This window comes from Pseudophryne corroboree, chromosome 6 (assembly GCF_028390025.1).
Source record: "Pseudophryne corroboree isolate aPseCor3 chromosome 6, aPseCor3.hap2, whole genome shotgun sequence".
Lineage (NCBI taxonomy): Eukaryota > Metazoa > Chordata > Amphibia > Anura > Myobatrachidae > Pseudophryne > Pseudophryne corroboree.
Window position 1 is genome coordinate 330,132,496 of NC_086449.1, and position 21,120 is coordinate 330,153,615.

At 48.7% G+C, this 21,120-nt stretch overlaps 1 protein-coding gene across 4 annotated transcripts in view; it reads right to left on the reverse strand.

Annotated features, from left to right (window-relative positions):
- The window catches only part of EDC3 (enhancer of mRNA decapping 3), a 157,722-nt gene extending 137,885 nt beyond the window's left edge, over positions 1–19,837 (reverse strand). For 2 of the 4 annotated variants that reach the window (XM_063926372.1, XM_063926370.1), the window contains exons 1-2: positions 19,393–19,511; positions 3,857–4,052 (exon numbers count right to left, since the gene is read on the reverse strand). In XM_063926372.1, coding sequence (XP_063782442.1) covers positions 3,857–4,020 — 164 coding nt within the window. In that variant the 5' untranslated portion in view covers positions 4,021–4,052; positions 19,393–19,511. Of the gene's footprint in view, positions 1–3,856; positions 4,053–19,392; positions 19,514–19,746 lie in introns of those variants that run through there. The other 2 variants (XM_063926373.1, XM_063926371.1) reach the window with 2 other exon arrangements.
- Between the last annotated feature and the right edge of the window lie 1,283 nt (positions 19,838–21,120).

Below are 21,120 nucleotides of genomic sequence, written 5' to 3' on the forward strand. Positions count from 1 at the left end.
AGGGAAGCCCCAGCGTCATGCGGTGGACTTGGTAGAGGCAGGGGAGGACTTTTGGTCCTGGGCGCCTGATACTGCAGGAGACTTTCTTCCCCTTCCTCTACCCTTTAAAGCGAGGAAGGACGAACCTTTTCCACGCTTGTATTTATTTGGACGAAAGGACTGCATCTGCTGATGTGGTGCCTTTTTCTGTTGCGTGGGAACATAAGGAAGAAAAGAGGACTTACCCGCCGTCGCGGTAGACATCAGGTCAGCCAAGCTGTCACCAAACAAGACACTACCTTTGAAGGGGAGAGCTTCCATAGCTCTCTTGGAGTCGGCATCAGCATTCCATTGATGGATCCACAGCGCCCTCCTGGCCGAGATCGCCATGGCATTGGTTCTTGTTCCCAAGAGACCAACATCCCTCGCCACATCCTTCAGGTAATCTGCAGCGTCCTTGATATAACCAAGAGTCAAAAGAACATTATCTTTATCAAGGGTATCCATATCAGCAGCTAAATTCTCAGCCCATTTAGCAATAGCACTACTCACCCATACCAATGCCACAGCAGGTGTGAGCAATGCACCCGTATTAGCGAAAATGTCCTTCAGAGACGTCCCCAGCTTGCGATCCGCCGGATCCTTGAGAGCTGCCGTGTCAGGGGACGGAAGCGCCACCTGCTTAGACAAACGGGATAGAGCCTTGTCGACATTCGGAGACGACTCCTATTTTTCCCTGTCAGCAGAGGGGAAAGGATACGCCATGAAAATTCTCTTGGGAATCTGCCACCTCTTGTCCGGCGATTCCCAAGCCTTTTCACAAAGAGTATTCATTTCATGAGAGGGGGGAAACTTCACCTCAGGTTTTTTCCCTTTGAACAAACAAATCCTTGTTTCCTGCACCGCAGGTTCGTCAGAAATATGTAAAACATCTTTAATAGCCACAATCATGTACTGAATACTCTTAACTAACCGTGGGTGTAAAGCAGCCTCAGAGAAGTCGACATCGGAATCAGAATCCGTGTCGGTATCCGTATCTACCAACTGGGTAAACGACCGCTTTTGCGACCCTGATGGGGTCTGCACCTGAGACAAAGCATCCTCCATGGATTTCCTCCACACCTGTGTCTGAGACTCCGATTTATCTAATCTTTTAGACGGGTGCTCTTCAGTATGCCGGCGGTCGGGCTCCCGGCAACCAGCATACCGGCGCCGGCATACCGACAGCCGGCATACCGACACTTATTCTCCCTCGTGGGGGTCCACGACCCCCCTGGAGGGAGAATAAAATAGTGTGGCGCGCGTAGCAAGGGGCTCATTTGCGCTCGCCACACTGTCGGTAAGCCGGCGGCCGGCCTCCCGGCGCCGGTATGCTGGTCGCCGGGAGGCCGGCCGCCGGCAGATCGTAGTGAACCCCTTTTAGACAATGAGGCCACATTTGTATTAAGTGTACTTAACATTGTAAGCAAATCAGGTGTCGGCTGTGCCGACAGAGCCAACTCCAGACCCGCATCTGCGCCCCCAGCAACCTCCTCCGGGGAGTAACACTCAGCTTCAGACATGCCGACACGTAGTACCGACACACTGCCTCAGCTAGGGGACAGACCCACAAGGAAGCCTGGATAGAGAAACACAGAGGGAGTATTGCCAGCTCACACCCCAGCGCCCATATATCCCACCAAACCATATATGTGTAAAGCGCTGCTTGTAACTACAATAATTATGCATCAAATATCTGTGCCCCCCCCCCCCCGATTTGCTCCCTGTTACATGAAGTGGAGCTTGGAGGTCCCGGGCCAGCGTCTCATACAGCGGCTGTAGATGAGAGAAAACGGCGCTGGTGAGCTGTGCGGCTAAGCCCCGCCCCTTCCCGGCGCGCTTCAGCCCGCTAAAAATTTAAACTGAAAATGCTAGCGGGGGTACGGAAAACGGTGCCCAGGCACCAAAAATGCCTTCTTCCAGCCTGCAAGACCCAGTAACATGCTGCCCAGGGCGCTCCCCCCCCCCAGCGCCCTGCACCCTGTAAGTGCCATTGGTGAAGTGTGTGGGAGTATGGAGCGCTGCACTGTACCTCGTTACTGAAGTCTTCTGCCATCCACTGAAGTCTTCTGCATACTCATCCGGCTTCTTTCTTCTGGCTTCTGTGAGGGGGGTGACGCCGCGGCTTCGGGAACAAGCAGCTAGGCGAACCAAGTGATCGAACCCTCTGGAGCTAATGGTGTCCAGTAGCCTAAGAAGCAGAGCCCTTAACTAAGTAGAAGTAGGTCTGACTTCTCTCCCCTCAGTTCCTCGATGCAGGGAGCCTGTAGCCAGCAGGTCTCCCTGAAAATAAAAAACCTAACAAAAGTATTTTCTAGAGAAACTCAGGAGAGCTCCCCTAGTGAGTGTCCAGTCAGTCCTGGGCACAAAGTCTAACTGAGGTCTGGAGGAGGGGCATAGAGGGAGGAGCCAGTTCATACCCAGTCAAAGTCTTTTCAGTGTGCCCAAGCTCCTGCGGATCCCGTCTATAGCACATGGTCCTTTTGGAGTCCCCAGCATCCTCTAGGACGTAAGATAAAAGGGGTTTGCCGGGCGGCTACCTAGTCATCCGTACACACCGTTACTAAATGTTGTCGTTTCCATAGCTTAAGAGCGAGGGCCGCCAGTATTGTCCGGAATGCTTTGAGAGCGGACGCCGTGGACGCCCCCCTTAATAGCTTGCTTTGGGGGAATCCCCAGAGGTAATGGCTCAACGTACCCCAGATGGACTCACAGGAAGAGATTTCACGGTGAGTAAAAATCCTGTTTCCTCTTCCATCCATCTGGGGTACGCTGAGCCATTACCTCTGGGGATTTCCCAAAGCAAAATATTAAAGGGGGGCGTCCACGGCAGCAGCTCTCAAAACTTTCCGGACGACACTCGCTCTAAAGATATGGAAACAACAAAATTTAGAAAAGCTGTGTACGGATGACCAGGTAGCCGCCCGGCACAGCTGCTCCACCTATGCACCATACCATACAATATTTAATTGTGCTTTATCGGGCTTGTCACTCCCAAAAAAGGTTTGGTTTAGCCACGTAAAGAAAGGTGAACCTGACCAAAGTAATGGGCGTAATGTGCAAAATCCTATTTGAGCACTGAATTGGGTCAACTTATTTCTCCCCAGGGACTGGCAGCGGATCACGCCCCAATGGAAAAACAACTGAATAGCTTCGCTGGGCGCCATTTACTGGCTGCCAGCAAGAATACAATTGAATCTTGTCCTAAGAGTCTTTTTTCTACAATAAAAGTACTATATGGAACTCTCTGACCTCTTAATCCTTCAGAAATAGACTAAAGTCTTACCTATTAGTATTTACACAAGCATTTCACTAATACCTGAAAACATGCATTGGACAACAAATGACGTACCTTTTATTAACATAAGTTTGCACATTGGGCCTAATTCAGCATGGATCGCTATTCAGAGAAATTGCAAATCGAAGGACTGCGCATGCGTATTGTTCGCATTGTGCATGCACATGGGGTAATAGTGACAGAAAATGCGTACAGATCATAATTGCAATGTAACCGCTGTTTGACTGAAAGGAAGCCGGCGTCTCGGGGTGGGTTGGTCAGAAAAAATGTAGGCGTGCCCATGCATTTTTGAGGAGGGTCTCTGACGTCAGCGCAGACCACTTACATTTGCTCAGGTGGCAAAAAAGCTTTGATGTTCTAGAAACTGCGTATGCATCTGCGAATGGATAGCGATCTGTGATGCATTCCAAAACTTGCACGGGGCGTTTTTTCTCCCTATCAGGGTGGCGCCTTTCTACTCGCAGACAACTGAAATTTCTCTGTAGAGCGATCTATACTGAATTAGGCCCATAGTCACAGGAGAATGTTGAGTTAACTAACCTGAAAGTAACCTCTGGAACCAGGCACTTGACACCATTGTGGAATGGCTGCGTGAGAGATATTGTCTGATTGAGCTGATCAACAGCAGACACACGGCCTTGATACACTCCTAGGGTGTCTCCACAATTAATGGATACAATGCTTCCTAGCCAATCTGCAGCCATAATGTAAACACAGATTGTGCCAATTACTATGGCTGAAATAAAGAAAAAGACAAGTTAGCAACAAGGAATGGCAACAATAAGTATATATCATGTCATGTTATTAAAGTATACAAGCACCATAAGATATTACACAATTTATACAGAACTATACATAGTTTGTTCATGGCTCTAAAGGTGAACATTTATATTAACAAACTTAAGACCCATGAATCAATGGAGGGACACATTTTGGAGCTTACTGATACGATAATGCTTTTCAGTGGGTTCTTGGAATAGTTTCTCATATCCTGTTTAGTCATGTATTCCCTGTTTTAAAGTGGGTGAAGTACAAACTGTATTCAGCATAATCATAAGAATGTTCATGTCAGTACATAGTATTTCAGAAGATGAGTGTAATGATTTTGTAGGAGGTATAGGCTTGTCCTTTTGTCTGGTTGAAGTTGACAAGGACTGGGATTGGCACATGCAGGATGCGAGGAGAACATAAACAAACGATAAAGCCACAGACCAAGCATTAAGCCTTAAGGGCCCCATACACTAGAAAGATTTTGCTCAATTTCAGCTCAATTTGGTCACTCTGGACTAGATATTGATTGAAATCATGCATTTTTGCTGTGTATCCAATCTGATACAATCTGATGCACGGCCCGTGAGCGTCGGGTCGACTCCTCCAGGTTGTTGGTGCTGCACTCGTTATTTGTCGTGATCAAGTGGAATTGTATGGAATCGAACGGTGGTTTTTGTGCTCGCGATATATCGCTTGTGATCTATAGTAGGAAGCTAATCCAGCCCATAAGATGTATCTGATGGTACCTGTGAATGCATGCTATACATCCCATGCGATATGTAGGCACTTGACATATCCTATGTGATGTATAGCTTGCTCCAAAAAGTCACATTGTACCAAATCGTTTGGAATCCTATGTAAACACTCCCGGGAAGCTCCCGGGAGAGTTCAAGGGAAATCGGCCCAACTTCAGCCTCTAGACATATCGTTCTAGTGTATGGGGCCCTTTACACACAAACACAGGTTGATCCTGCTCACGTAGCTGACACATCAGAGAATCAGTTGCAGTGACATTGGGCTTTTGTAGTGCTGTAGAAAGATGCTCACACACATAGGTTGACAGAGAACAAACATGTACGAAAATGTTCCAATTCATGTGTTACCAAGTCATAAAATATCAAAAGGAATCAGAAAACTGTAAGTTTTGTACATTTAGAGCAGGATGTAATAAAATTCGAATTTGCCAGAGGTGCGGGATGCCGGCCGATCTCGGACATTTTTTTAAAGGGCGAATCACTTACAAGGCATGGTTTTGCGTTGTGACTGGCCATTAAAAAAAAAAAAAATATGTCTGAGATTGGCCGGCATTCAGCACCTCCAGCGATCTCAGACTTTATTGCATACCGCCCTACGTGAGAACTTCCCTCATTGTACTAGTGTTCATTCTAGCACCCTGTACCGGTCACAAGCCGTGAAGTTCCTCTTTCCTGCCTCGAGTGTCTCTCTCTGTTCTGGTGCTTCTATCACACTCTGGTATGTATCTTAGTGCTGAGATACAGACTAGTGTGTGATAGGAGCACCAAAGCAGAGATCGACACCCCAGACAGGAAAAAGGAACTGCACAGGTTGTGACAGGTGCAGGGTGCTAGAATGAACACTATTGTATTATTTCATTATATTTTAACACCTGTGCCCATTCTATATTTTTAAGCAACTTTGAAGTAACTGAAGAAAATTATTGTTCAATCTATAGCTATATTTTTATGGCTTGTTTTGGTCATTGCACATCCACTAGAGCTGACTATCATCTAACGCAAAAAAGGGTGTTATTGTGTGTGTTTATGGTAATTGTATTATACAGGGCTCAATTTGTCAGTCTACGCGTAAGTAAAGCATCTTTTTCTGAAAGTTGATAAAATTATAACATTAGATTTGTATGTATACATGATGCTCTGCTCTATATAAGGAAACTGATAATAATTTTAATATCCGCTTTGGTGAACCTAATGGGCCCTACACACTGGGCGATAATACTCAAAGATATGAACGATCTCGTTCATTAATGAACGAGATACAGTTCATATCTTTGAGTGTGGAGGCACCAGCGATGAACGATGCGCGGCCCCGCGATCGTTCATCGCTGGTGCACTGACGGCTGTGCATGCAGGCCAATATGGACGATCTCATCCATATTTGCCTGCACTGCTATGGAGCCAGGTGACGGAGGGAGTAAAGAAACTTCAGTCCCCCATCACTGCCCCCCCGCCGCCGGGTCGGCCGTATCCGCCATCGGGCAGCGGATCGCGCAATGTGTAGGGCCAATAAGTCTTGTACAGTGACTGTACACTTTATCAATACCATTTAGTCATTTTTACCAAACGGTCAATGAAAAATTCCAAAAGCCAGCAGCAGCAATAATAGTTCTGACCTTTGTTGTGAATTTTACATGTATTTTTATATCAGATCATTTAGAAATGATTTTTATGTGTTTGCATATATGTGTTTCTTTGTGAACAGGCCACAGCAAACAAAGGAATTCAAGTTCCCCAGACAGAAGTACCTGCTTTTCCTAGTCAGATATTTGATTGATGTACACATACCCTACCTTGTATTTTGCACTTTGTATGTCCCAAAGACAGTGTATTTCATGGACCTGAAATGTATTTAATAAAAGGTACGCATGTGAAGATCAGCATGATACTAGTCGGTACACACTTGCCGATAAAGTAAACGACATCGCTCATTTTGCCCTTCCTGAGCGACATAATTTACCATATCTACTAGTGTGTACGCTGCCGAGCGATGCACAGCCCCGCGGGTCATTAACGACCCTTGCTGTTGGCCATGCATGCAGCTCAATTTGGACTGTAGTCCAAAAACTGAATGCATGGCGCGGCCAAGGTGTGACGTCACCGAGCGATATTGTGTGCAAATCGCTCAGTGTGTACACACTGCCAACGACCGCCGGGAAAGGAACACACTAGGCGACGTCATTCATAGAGCACATCACCTAGTGTGTACCCACCCTAGGTATTTCTACAAAGTCTGCCAGCATAACACATGACCATCTTTAAGTGGAAATTAAATAAAAAATATAACATAAATAAACATGGCAAAGAAAACACCTGGAAGGGCTGATTGATTTTGCTGTGTGAATTGTAGATATTCCATTAATAGTAGGTAATGTATACTGACTGCACACTTTCTACTCGCCTGTGTAGTTTTATGTTATGGGTGAAGCCATGCCTGTAATTGGTGACTTCAAATGACACAGACTATTTACATAAAGGAAATAGATACTGCCAAAACAGTAATGTTTTCTTCTCCTAATGCGTACATCACAAACCCCAATGGGGTGATACATGAGGAGAAAGCATAAAAAAAATAAGATTTTACTCACCGGTAAATCTATTTCTCGTAGTCCGTAGTGGATGCTGGGGACTCCGTAAGGACCATAGGGAAAAGCGGCTCCGCAGGAGACTGGGCACAGCTAAGAAAGAATTAGGACTACCTGGTGTGCACTGGCTCCTCCCACTATGACCCTCCTCCAGACTTCAGTAAGGATACTGTGCCCGGAAGAGCTGACACAATAAGGAAAGGATTTTGAATCCCGGGTAAGACTCATACCAGCCACACCAATCACACCGTATAACTCGTGATATTATACCCAGTTAACAGTATGAACATAACAGAGCCTCTCAACAGATGGCTCAACCATAACCCTTTTAGTTAACAATAACTATATACAAGTATTGCAGACAGTCCGCACTTGGGACGGGCGCCCAGCATCCACTACGGACTACGAGAAATAGATTTACCGGTGAGTAAAATCTTATTTTCTCTAACGTCCTAGTGGATGCTGGGGACTCCATAAGGACCATGGGGATTATACCAAAGCTCCCAAACGGGCGGGAGAGTGCGGATGACTCTGCAGCACCGAATGAGAGAACTCAAGGTCCTCCTCAGCCAGGGTATCAAATTTGTAGAATTTTGCAAACGTGTTTGCCCCTGACCAAGTAGCAGCTCGGCAAAGTTGTAAAGCCGAGACCCCTCGGGCAGCCGCCCAAGAAGAGCCCACTTTCCTTGTGGAATGGGCTTTTACAGATTTAGGCTGCGGCAGGCCAGCCACAGAATGCGCAAGCTGAATTGTGCTACAAATCCAGCGAGCAATAGTCTGCTTTGAAGCAGGAGCACCCATCTTGTTTGGTGCATACAGGATAAATAGCGAGTCAGTCTTCCTGACTCCAGCCGTCCTGGAAACATAAATTTTCAAGGCCCTGACTACGTCCAGTAACTTGGAGTCCTCCAAGTCCCTAGTAGCCGCAGGCACCACGATAGGTTGGTTCAAGTGAAAAGCTGATACCACCTTAGGAAGAAACTGGGGACTAGTCCTCAATTCTGCCCTATCCATATGGAAAATCAAATAGGGGCTTTTGCATGACAAAGCCGCCAATTCTGACACCCGCCTTGCCGAAGCCAAGGCCAAAAGCATGACCACTTTCCACGTGAGATATTTTAAATCCACGGGTTTGAGTGGCTCAAACCAATGTGACTTTAGGAAACCCAACACCACGTTGAGGTCCCACGGTGCCACTGGAGGCACAAAAGGAGGCTGAATATGCAACACTCCCTTGACAAATGTCTGAACTTCAGGCAGTGAAGCCAGTTCCATTTTGGAGGAAAATCGATAGAGCCGAAATCTGGACCTTAATGGAACCCAATTGTAGGCCCATAGTCACCTCTGACTGTAGGAAGTGCAGAAATCGACCTAGCTGAAATTTCTCCTTTTGGGCCTTCCTGGCCTCACAGTACGCAACATATTTCCGCCATATGCTGTGATAATGGTTAGCGTTCACTTCTTTCCTAGCTTTAAATAGCGTAGGGATAACTTCCTCCGGAATTCCCTTTTCCTTCAGGATCCGGCGTTCAACCGCCATGCCGTCAACGCAGCCGCGGTACGTCTTGAAACAGACAGGCCCCCTGCTGCAGCAGGTCCTGTCTGAGCGTCAGAGGCCATAGGTCCTCTGAGATAATTTCTTGGAGTTCTGGTTACCAAGCTCTTCTTGGCCAACCCGGAACAATGAGTATAGTTCTTACTCCTCTCCTTCTTATTATTCTCATTACCCTGGGTAAGAGAGGCAGAGAAGGGAACACATACACCGACTGGTACACCCACGGTGTTACCAGAGCGTCCACAGCTATCGCCTGAGGGTCCTTGACCTGGCGCAATATCTTTGTAACTTTTAGTTGAGGCGGGACGCCATCATGTCCACCTGTGGCCTTTCCCAACAGTGTACAATCATTTGGAAGACATCTGGATGAAGTCCCCACTCTCCCGGGTGGAGGTCGTGTCTTCTGAGAAAGTCTGCTTCTCAGTTGTCCACTCCGGGAATGAACACTGCTGACAGTGCTAACACATGATTTTCCGCCCATCGGAGAATCCTTGTGGCTTCTGCCATCGCCATCCTGCTTCTTGTGCCGCCCTGTCGTGTACATGAGCGACCGCCGTGATGTTGTCTGATTGGATCAGCACCGGCCGGTGTTGAAGCAGGGGCTAGCCTGACTTAGGGCATTGTAAATGGCCCTTAGTTCCAGAATATTTATGTGTAGGGAAGTCTCCTGACTTTTCCATAGCCTTGGAAGTTTCTTCCCTGTGTGACTGCCTCCCAGCCTCGAAGGCTGGCATCCGTGGTCACCAGGACCCAGTCCTGTATGCCGAATCTGCGGCCTCCTAGAAGATGAGCACTCTGCAGCCACCACAACAACGACACCCTGGCCCTTGGAGACAGGGTTATCCGCCGATGCATCTGAAGATGCGACCCGGACCACATGTCCAACAGATCCCACTGGAAAATCCTTGAATGGGACCTGGCGAATGGAATTTCTTTGTAAGAAGCTACCATCCTTCCCAGGGCTCGCGTGCATTGATGCACTGACACCTGTATACGTATTAGGAGGTCTCTGTCTAGAGACGACAACTCCTTGGACTTCTCCTCCGGGAGAAACCCTTTTTATCCTGTTCTGTGTCCAGAACCATACTCAGGAACAGTAGACGCGTCGTAGGAACCAGCTGCGACTTTGGAATATTCAGAATTCAGCCGTGCTGTTGTAGCACTTCCCGAGATAGTGCTACTCCGCCGAACAACTGCTCCCTGGACCTCGCCTTTAGAAGGAGATCGTCCAAGTACGGGATAATTATTTCGGCCATTACCTTGGTAAATACCTCGGTGCCGGGGACAGACCAACGGCAACGTCTGGAATTGGTAATGACAATCCTGTACCACAATTTTGAGGTACTCCTGGTGAAAAGGGTAAATAGGGACATGCAGGTAAGCATCCTTGATGTCCAGTGATACCATCCAGGCTTGCAATAATCGCCCTGAGCGATTCCATTTCGAACTTGAACCTTCGTATATAAGTGTTCAAGGCTTTCAATTTTAGAATGGGTCTCACCGAACCGTCTGGTTTCGGTACCACAACATTTTGGAATAGTAACCCCGGCCTTGTTGAAGGAGGGGTACCTAGATTTCACCTGCTGGAAGTGCAGCTTGTGAATTGCCGCCAGTACTACCTTTCTCCGAGGGCAGCAGGCAAGGCTGAGGTGAGGTAACGGCGAGGGGGAGTCGCCTCGAACTCCAGCCTGTATCCCTGTGATACTATTTGCAGAACCTAGGGATCCACCTGTGGGCAAACCCACTGGTCCCTGAAGTTCCCGAGACGCGCCCCTACCGCACCTGTCTCCACCTGTGGAGCCCCAACGTCAAGCGGTGGACTCAGAGGAAGCGGGGGAAGATTTTTGATCCTGGGAACTGGCTGCTGGTGCAGCTTTTTCCTTCTTCCCTTGTCTCTGTGCAGAAAGGAAGCGCCTTTGACCCGCTTGCTTTTCTGAAGCCGAAAGGACTGTACCTGAAAATACGGTGCTTTCTTAGGCTGTGAGGAAACCTGAGGTAAAAAAAAATTTCTTCCCAGCTGTTGCTGTGGATACGAGGTCCCAGAGACCATCCCCAACAATTCCTCACCCTTATAAGGCAGAATCTCCATGTGCCTTTTATAGGCAGCATCACCTGTCCACTGCCGGGTTTCTAATACCCTCCTGGCAGAATGGACATTGCATTAATTCTGGATGCCAGCCGGCAAATATCCCTCTGTGCATCCTTTATATATAAGACAACGTCTTTAATATGCTCTATGTTAGCAAACTATTTTCCCTGTCTTAGAGTATTAATATTATCTGACAGGGTATCAGACCACGCTGCAGCAGCACTATTTATGCTGAGGCGATTGCAGGTCTCAGTATATAACCTGAGTGTGTATATACAGACTTCAGGATAGTCTCCTGCTTTTTATCAGCAGGCTCCTTCAAGGTGGCCGTATCCTAAGACGGCAGTGCCACCTTTTTTGACAAACGTGTGAGCGCCTTATCCACCCTAAGGGATATCTCCCAACGTGACCTATCCTCTGGCGGGAAAGGGTACGCCATCAGTAACTTTTTAGAAATTACCAGTTTCTTATTGGGGGAACCCACGCTACTTTACACACTTCATTCATTCATCTGATGGGGGAACAAAACACTGGCTGCTTTTTCTCCCCAAAAATAAAACCCCTTTTATGTGGTACTTGGGTTCATGTCAGAAATGTGTAACACATTTTTTATTGCCGAGATCATGTAACGGATGTTCCTAGTGGATTGTGTATATGTCTCAATCTCGTCGACACTGGAGTCAGACTCCGTGTCGACATCTGTGTCTGCCATCTGAGGTAACGGGCGCTTTTTTGAGCCCCTGATGGCCTTTGAGACGCCTGGGCAGACGCGGGCTGAGAAGCCGGCTGTCCCACAGCTGTTTTACGTCATCCAGCCTTGTAAGGAGTGGACATTGTCGTTTAATACCTTCCACCTATCCATCCACTCTGGTGTCGGCTCCACAGGGGACGACATCCCATTTATCGGCCTCTGCTCCACCTCCACGTAACCTTCCTCATCCCACATGTCGACACAGCCGTACCGACACACACAGGGAATGCTCTGACTGAGGACAGGACCCCACAAAGTCCTTTGGGGAGACAGAGAGAGAGTATGCCAGCACACACCAGAGCGCTATATAATGCAGGGATTAACACTATAACTGAGTGATTTTTCCCCCAATAGCTGCTTGTATAAACAATATTGCACCTAAATTTAGTGCCTCCCCTCTCTTTTTAACCCTTTGAGCCTGAAAACTACAGGGGAGAGCCTGGGAAGCTGTCTTCCAGCTGCACTGTGAAGAGAAAATGGCGCCAGTGTGCTGAGGGAGATAGCTCCGCCCCTTTTTCGCTGACTTTTCTCCCGCTTTTTTATGGATTCTGGCAGGGGTATTTATCACATATATAGCCTCTGGGGCTATATATTGTGATATATTTGCCAGCCAAGTGTATTTATTGCTTCTCAGGGCGCCCCCCCCCCCCCCAGCGCCCTGCACCCTCAGTGACCGGAGTGTGAAGTGTGTATGAGGAGCAATGGCGCACAGCTGCAGTGCTGTGCGCTACCTTGGTGAAGACTGATGTCTTCTGCCGCCGATTTTCCGGATTTCTTCTTGCTTCTGGCTCTGTAAGGGGGCCGGCGGCGCGGTTCCGGGACCGAACACCAATGGCTGGTTCCATGCGGTCGATCCCTCTGGAGCTAATGGTGTCCAGTAGCCTAAGAAGCCCAAGCTACCACCAGTTAGGTAGGTTCGCTTCTTCTCCCCTTAGTCCCCCTCGCTGCAGTGAGTCTGTTGCCAGCAGATCTCACAGTAAAATAAAAAACCTAACATATACTTTCTTTCTAGGAGCTCAGGAGAGCCCCTAGTGTGCATCCAGCTCAGCCGGGCACAGGATTCTAACTGAAGTCTGGAGGAGGGTCATAGTGGGAGGAGCCAGTGCACACCAGGTAGTCCTAATTCTTTCTTAGCTGTGCCCAGTCTCCTGCGGAGCCGCTATTCCCCATGGTCCTTACGGAGTCCCCAGCATCCACTAGGACGTTAGAGAAATAAGATTTTACTCACCGGTAAATCTATTTCTCGTAGTTCGTAGTGGATGCTGGGGACTCCGTAAGGACCATGGGGAATAGACGGGCTCCACAGGAGACTGGGCACTCTAAAGAAAGATTTAGTACTACCTGGTGTGCACTGGCTCCTCCCTCTATGCCCCTCCTCCAGACCTCAGTTAAGGAAACTGTGCCCGGAAGAGCTGACATTATAAGGAAAGGATTTTGGAATCCAGGGTAAGACTCATACCAGCCACACCAATCACACCGTATAACTCGTGATAAACTTACCCAGTTAACAGTATGAACAACAACAGAGCATCAAACAACAGATGCCAACATAACATAACATAACCCTTTTATTAAGCAATAACTATACACACGTATTGCAGAAAGTCCGCACTTGGGACGGGCGCCCAGCATCCATTACGGACTACGAGAAATAGATTTACCGGTGAGTAAAATCTTATTTTCTCTAACGTCCTAGTGGATGCTGGGGACTCCGTAAGGACCATGGGGATTATACCAAAGCTCCCAAACGGGCGGGAGAGTGCGGATGACTCTGCAGCACCGAATGGGCAAACACAAGGTCCTCCTCAGCCAGGGTATCAAACTTATAGAACTTTGTAAAGGTGTTTGAACCCGACCAAGTAGCTGCTCGGCAAAGTTGTAATGCCGAGACCCCTCGGGCAGCCGCCCAAGAAGAACCCACTTTCCTTGTGGAATGGGCTTTCACTGATTTTGGATGCGGCAAACCAGCCGCAGAATGAGCCTGCTGAATCGTGTTACAGATCCAGCGAGCAATAGTCTGCTTTGAAGCAGGAGCACCCAGCTTGTTGGATGCATACAGGATAAACAGCGAGTCAGTTTTCCTGACTCCAGCCGTCCTGGCTACATAAATCTTCAAAGCCCTGACTACATCAAGCAACTTGGAGTCCTCCAAGTCCTGAGTAGCCGCAGGCACCACAATAGGTTGGTTCAAATGAAAAGATGACACCACCTTCGGCAGAAATTGCAGACGAGTCCGTAATTCTGCCCTGTCCATATGGAAAACCAGATAGGGGCTTTTACATGACAAAGCCGCCAATTCTGACACACGCCTAGCCGAAGCTAAGCCCAATAGCATGACCACTTTCCACGTGAGATACTTTAGCTCCACGGTCTTAAGTGGCTCAAACCAGTGAGATTTCAGGAAACTCAACACCACGTTAAGATCCCAAGGTGCCACTGGTGGCACAAAAGGGGGCTGACTATGCAGCACTCCCTTTACAAACGTCTGAACTTCAGGAAGAGAAGCCAGTTCCTTTTGAAAGAAAATGGATAGGGCTGAAATCTGGACCTTAATGGACCCCAATTTTAAGCCCATAGTCACTCCCGACTGCAGGAAGTGAAGGAAACGGCCCAGCTGGAATTCCTCTGTAGGGGCATTCCTGGCCTCACACCAAGCAACATATTTTCGCCATATACGGTGATAATGTTTAGCAGTCACGTCCTTCCTAGCCTTTATTAGCGTAGGAATAACCTCATCCGGAATGTCTTTTTCTGCTAGGATCCGGCGTTCAACCGCCATGCCGTCAAACGCAGCCGCGGTAAGTCTTGGAACAGACAGGGCCCTTGTTGCAACAGGTCCTGTCTGAGAGGCAGAGGCCATGGGTCCTCTGTGAGCATTTCTTGCAATTCCGTGTACCAAGTCCTTCTTGGCCAATCCGGAACAATGAGTATTGTTCTCACTCCTCTTTTTCTCACAATTCTCAGCACCTTTGGTATGAGAGGAAGAGGAGGAAATACATAGACCGACTGGAACACCCACGGTGTTACGAGTGCGTCCACAGCTATCGCCTGAGGGTCTCTTGACCTGGTGCAATACCTTTTTAGCTTTTTGTTGAGACGGGACGCCATCATGTCCACCTGTGGCAGTTCCCATCGATTTGCAATCTGCGTGAAGACTTCTTGATGATGTCCCCACTCTCCCGGGTGGAGGTCGTGCCTGCTGAGGAAGTCTGCTTCCCAGTTGTCCACTCCCGGAATGAACACTGCTAGTACGTGATTCTCCGCCCAACGAAGAAGCCTGGTGGCTTCTGCCATTGCCACCCTGCTTCTTGTGCCGCCCTGGCGGTTTACATGGGCCACTGCAGTGAAGTTGTCTGACTGAATCAGCACTGGTTGGTTTCGAAGCAGAGGCTCCGCTTGACTCAGGGCGTTGTATACGGCCCTTAGTTCCAGGATATTGATGTGCAGACAAGTCTCCTGACTTGACCACAGCCCCTGGAAGTTTCTTCCCTGAGTGACTGCCCCCCATCCTCGGAGGCTTGCATCCGTGGTCACCAGGACCCAGTCCTGTATGCCGAACCTGCGGCCCTCGAGGAGGTGAGCACTTTGCAGCCACCACAGAAGAGACACCCTGGCCCTGGGGGACAGGGTGATCAGCCGATGCATCTGAAGATGCGATCCGGACCACTTGTCCAACAGATCCCACTGAAAGATCCTCGCATGGAACCTGCCGAAGGGAATGGCTTCGTATGACGCCACCATCTTTCCCAGGACTCGCGTGCAGTGATGCACCGACACCTGTTTTGGTTTTAGGAGGTCTCTGACCAGAGTCACGAGCTCCTGAGCCTTTTCCTCCGGGAGAAACACCTTTTTCTGGCTTGTGTCCAGAATCATGCCCAGGAAGGGCAGACGCGTCGTAGGAATCAGCTGCGACTTTGGAATATTCAGAATCCAGCCGTGCTGTCGCAACACCTCCTGAAAGTGTGCTACGCTGATCAGCAACCGCTCCCTGGACCTCGCCTTTATGAGGAGATCGTCCAAGTATGGGATAATTGTAACCCCTTGCTTCCGAAGGAGCACCATCGTTTCCGCCATCACCTTGGTAAATATTCTCGGTGCCGTGGACAGGCCAAACGGCAACGTCTGGAATTGGTAATGACAGTCCTGTACCACAAACCTGAGGTATCCTGATGAGGTGGATAAATGGGGACATGCAAGTACGCATCCTTGATGTCCAGAGACACCATAAAATCCCCTTCCTCCATGCTTGCAATGACCGCTCTGAGCGATTCCATCTTGAACTTGAATTTCTTCAGATAAATGTTCAGGGATTTTAAATTCAAAATGGGTCTGACCGAACCGTCCGGTTTCAGTACCACAAACATAGTGGAATAGTAACCCCTTCCCTGTTGAAGGAGGGGAACCTTCACTACCACCTGCTGGAGATATAGCTTGTGAATTGCTGCCAACACTACCTCCCTTTCCATGGGGGAAGCTGGCAAGGCCGATTTGAGGTAACGGTGAGGGGGCGTCACCTCGAATTCCAGCTTGTATCCCTGAGACACAATTTGTATAGCCCAAGGATCCACCCGTGAGCGAACCCACTGGTGGCTGAAATTTCGGAGACGCGCCCCCACCGCTCCTGGCTCCGGCTGTGGAGCCCCAGCGTCATGCGGTGGATTTAGTGGAAGCCGGGGAGGACTTTTGTTCCTGGGAACTAGCTGCATGGTGCAGCTTTTTTCCTCTACCCCTGCCCCTTGCTTTTTTGTGAACGAAAGGACTGCATTTGGTAATACGGTGCTTTCTTTGGCTGTGAGGGAATATATGGCAAGAAATTTGACTTCTCAGCCGTAGCTGTGGAAACTAGGTCCGAGAGACCGTCCCCAAACAATTCCTCACCCTTATAAGGTAACACCTCCATGTGTTTTTTAGAGTCGGCATCACCTGTCCATTGCAGAGTCCATAGGACCCTTCTGGCAGAAATCGACATTGCGTTTATTCTAGAGCCCAGCAGGCAAATGTCCCTCTGGGCATCCCGCATAAATAGGACAGCGTCTTTGATATGCCCTAGGGTCAATAACATAGTCTCCCTGTCCAGGGTATCTATCTCCTCAGACAGAGTATCTGTCCATGCTGCTACAGCACTACACATCCAGGCCGAAGCAATTGCTGGCCTCAGAAGAGTACCAGAATGTGTATAAACAGATTTCAGGATACCTTCCTGCTTCCTATCCGCAGGATCCTTAAGGGCGGCCGTATCCTGTGACGGCAGGGCCACCTTCTTAGATACGCGTGTCAACGCTTTGTCTACCCTAGGGGAGGATTCCCAGCGTAACCTATCCGTTGGCGGGAAAGGATACGCCATAAGTAATCTTTTGGAAACCAGTACTTTCCGATCAGGGGAATCCCACGCTTTTTCACATAACTCATTTAATTCATGTGAAGGGGGAAAAGTCACTTCTTGCTTTTTCTCCCCAAACATATAAACCCTCTTGTCAGGGACAGGGTTTTCCTCCGATATGTGCAATACATCCTTCATTGCTATAATCATGTATCGGATGGCTTTAGTCATTTTAGGCTGCAACTTTGCATCATCGTCATCGACACTGGAGTCAGAATCCGTGTCGACATCTGTGTCAACCAACTGGGATAGTGGGCGCTTTTGAGACCCTGACGGCTCCTGAGCTGTAGAATCAGACATGGGTTGAGACCCTGACTGATTATCCAACTTTTTATGCAAGGAGCTTACGTTATCATTTAACACCTTCCACATATCCATCCAATCAGGTGTCGGCGCCGTCGGCGGCGACACCACATTCACTTGCACTTGTTCTGCCTCCACGTAACCGTCCTCATCAAACATGTCGACACAAACGTACCGACACACCGCACACACACAGGGAATGCTCTAATTGAGGACAGGACCCCACAAGGCCTTTTGGGGATACAGAGAGATAGTATGCCAGCACACACCCCAGCGCTATATAACCCAGGGATTACACAGTAACTTAGTGTTTACCCAGTAGCTGCTGTTTATGATAATTTGCGCCTAAATTTATGTGCCCCCCCTCTCTTTTTACCCTTTTTCTACCTTGATACTGTAGGGGAGAGCCTGGGGAGCTTCCTCTCAGCGGAGCTGTGGAGAGAAAATGGCGCCGGTTAGTGCTGAGGAAGAAGGCCCCGCCCCCTCAGCGGCGGGCTTCTGTCCCGGGTCTGTGTAAATAAAATGGCGGGGGCTCGTACATATATACAGTGCCCAGCTGTATATATGTGTCTTTTTGCCAAGAGGTATCCTAATTGCTGCCCAGGGCGCCCCCCCCCTGCGCCCTGCACCCTACAGTGACCGGAGTGTGTGGGTAGTGTGGGCGCAATGGCGCACAGCTGCAGTGCTGTGCGCTACCTCATGTGAAGACAGGAGTCTTCTGCCGCCGATTTCGATGTCTTCTTGCTTCCGCCGGCTTCTGTCTTCTGGCTCTGCGAGGGGGACGGCGGCGCGGCTCCGGGAACGAACGACCAAGGTTAAGATCCTGTGTTCGAACCCTCTGGAGCTAATGGTGTCCAGTAGCCTAAGAAGCGCAACCTAGCCGCAGTTAGTAGGTTTGCTTCTCTCCCCTCAGTCCCTCGTCGCAGAGAGTCTTTTGCCAGCAGAAGCTCTCTGAAAATAAAAAACCTAACTAACTTTCTTCTTAGCAAGCTCAGGAGAGCTCACTAAAAGCACCCAGCTCTGGCCTGGCACAGATTCTGAGGTCTGGAGGAGGGGCATAGAGGGAGGAGCCAGTGCACACCAGGTAGTACTAAATCTTTCTTTAGAGTACCCAGTCTCCTGCGGAGCCCGTCTATTCCCCATGGTCCTTACGGAGTCCCCAGCATCCACTAGGACGTTAGAGAAAAATAAAAAGTAAAGTATATTATAATCATATTTCCATAATGACTGACACCAGGGCCTTTGCTTATCACTCCCCATTTCATAGCAGTATTTTTGAAGGCGGCCTGTCTGTCCCAGCTGCTAAAGTCATCTCCTTACAAGTATGAATTTGTTCATGGTTTCTCTTTGTTGTGCAGGAAGTCAGCACCTTCAGAAGCACCAACATTGATTCTTACTCCGTAACCAAGTAAACCTAACGTGGATAAAAGCCTCGTGTAAAACTAAGGGGTAAATGCAGTAAGGGTAACACATAGGAATTGCAGTAGACATTACTGGATGTATCTTCTTCATAAATTAGCGTGAAAATTGTTTTCAAACTCTTGAGCTGCAATAAAAATAGTCAGCTTGTACCAGGCCAGCGCTGGGTGGGAGCCTGCTGGGTACTGGCTGGCACTATGCGAGGTGACCGAATGGTGCTGGACAGGAGCTGCACACACTAGGTATAGGGGGAATATGGGTGCAGCACAGCGGCGAGGAGTAGGAGCCCAGCAGCAGTCACATGGACAGGACACCTCCTACACGTTCAGATGCTGGTGCTATATAACATGCTCATACATGCACCCAGAGGGTTATCCTCACTGTACATAGATGTCTGTGTGTGTAGGGAGCACATACTTATACATCCCTACATACAAAGTAATAAATACCCGGCAGACGCAGAATACTCACCTTACACTACAAAGCAGCCCCCAGCAGATACTTCCGCTTCCAGGCGCCCACTACTGACGTCACTGCCGTTTTGGAGGCACCTCAGGTTGTTGCCATGGAAATGGATGAGCGTCTCTCCAGCCTCCAGGACCGGAAAATTATGGGCACTGTCAATCTAGTGTCCAGCCGGCGCGGCCCCTGCGTGCAGCTCTGCTGGGCTCCTTTGTGGGTGATGTGTTCGTGTGTATACTGTCGGCAGCCTCGTCGGCAAAGCCAAGGCACATGCTGTATACAGTATAAGGATGTAGTGGGCATGCGAGCGATAGGCACTGGGTGACGGATGGTAAGGGGTTGGGAGAATGTTAGTATACTTACCCACCAGGTGTAGGGATTCTAGGCGTCGGGATGTCGCAATATTACTTTTTGTTAAGGCATAACCCGCCTTCCTGATTCCTATTGCCTGAGATCCATTTCTCTGCTCAGATTTTCACTTTATGTCCCAGATGGACGGCCTATTTAAAATCACCTGCACATGAATCCCTTGATACAATCGAGGTTAATTCAGGGTTTGATTCAGTGGTGGACAATCTTTTTTCAATCAGTTTGCCAAGGGTTGCAGGACTGCGCCTCTATACAGCTGTGACGTTGCTCGCTGTGCCCTGTAAGCCGCAGAATAATTGACATGCTGCTGGTGATTGTGGATTGCGACTGGAAAATTTTGTAAAAGGGAACCTCTGAGTCCCATTTTCTGAGCATGCGGAAGCCAGTGGCTGCATCCACTGTCCCCAACAGCGTAGTTTGGCCGAACATCCTGAGTAACCTGAGCATTACTGAGATGTCCTATGGGCCTAATATTAACCAACGTGGTCCCAACATAAAGCCTGTCTGGTCCGGATAGACTACAGTCGTATTCGTAATGACCTGGTTCAACCGAATAGAAAGGACTTTGGGGGTAATTCAGAGTTGATGGCAGCTGCAAATTTGTTAGCAGTTGGGCAAAACTATGTCCACTGCAGGTGGGGCAGATAAAACATTTGCAGAGAGAGTTAGATTTGGGTGGGTTATATTGTTTCTGTGCAGGGTAAATACTAGCTGCTTTATTTTTACACTGCAATTAAGAGTTCAGTTTGAACACACCCCACCCAAATCTAAAGGCCCATATACACGGGAGAGATGTGTGCTGAGCGAACCGCTCAGCACACATCTCTCCCGTTGCACAGCGCGATGTGTGCTGAGCGATGCGGGGGAGGACGGGGGGCCTCTCATTTCACCCAGCGGGGGAAATGAGCGACGTGCTAGATTGAGCCTGCATGCAGGCAAATCTAGCAGCAGTGATAGCGATGTGCGCAGAGGCAGAACTCTGGGAGGCAACGGAGTCATCTGCCGCCGGGCTCCTTCTCTGAAGGGGGGCACCTCTCCTCCCATTCTGTGACTCCATTGAATTAAGTTCATTGATAGCTGTCGCTGTCTTTTTAGTGGCTGACTTTCTCACTGGTCCCTGCACCTTACAAATCACACCTTCTTTATTATACTGAATATACACATTTTACAGGTATCACACCCAGGATTAGAAACCACAACCTATTAAACTGGATGCGGCACCATACTGATGAAGCTGTTTGCTCCTGTATAGGAAATATGAGAATTTTAACTATATGAAGATACTTCTCTGACAGTTACACGTAAATTCATATAGTTAGAATTCTCATTCTCACTCTACAGGAGCAAGTAACTCCATCAGTAAAGTGT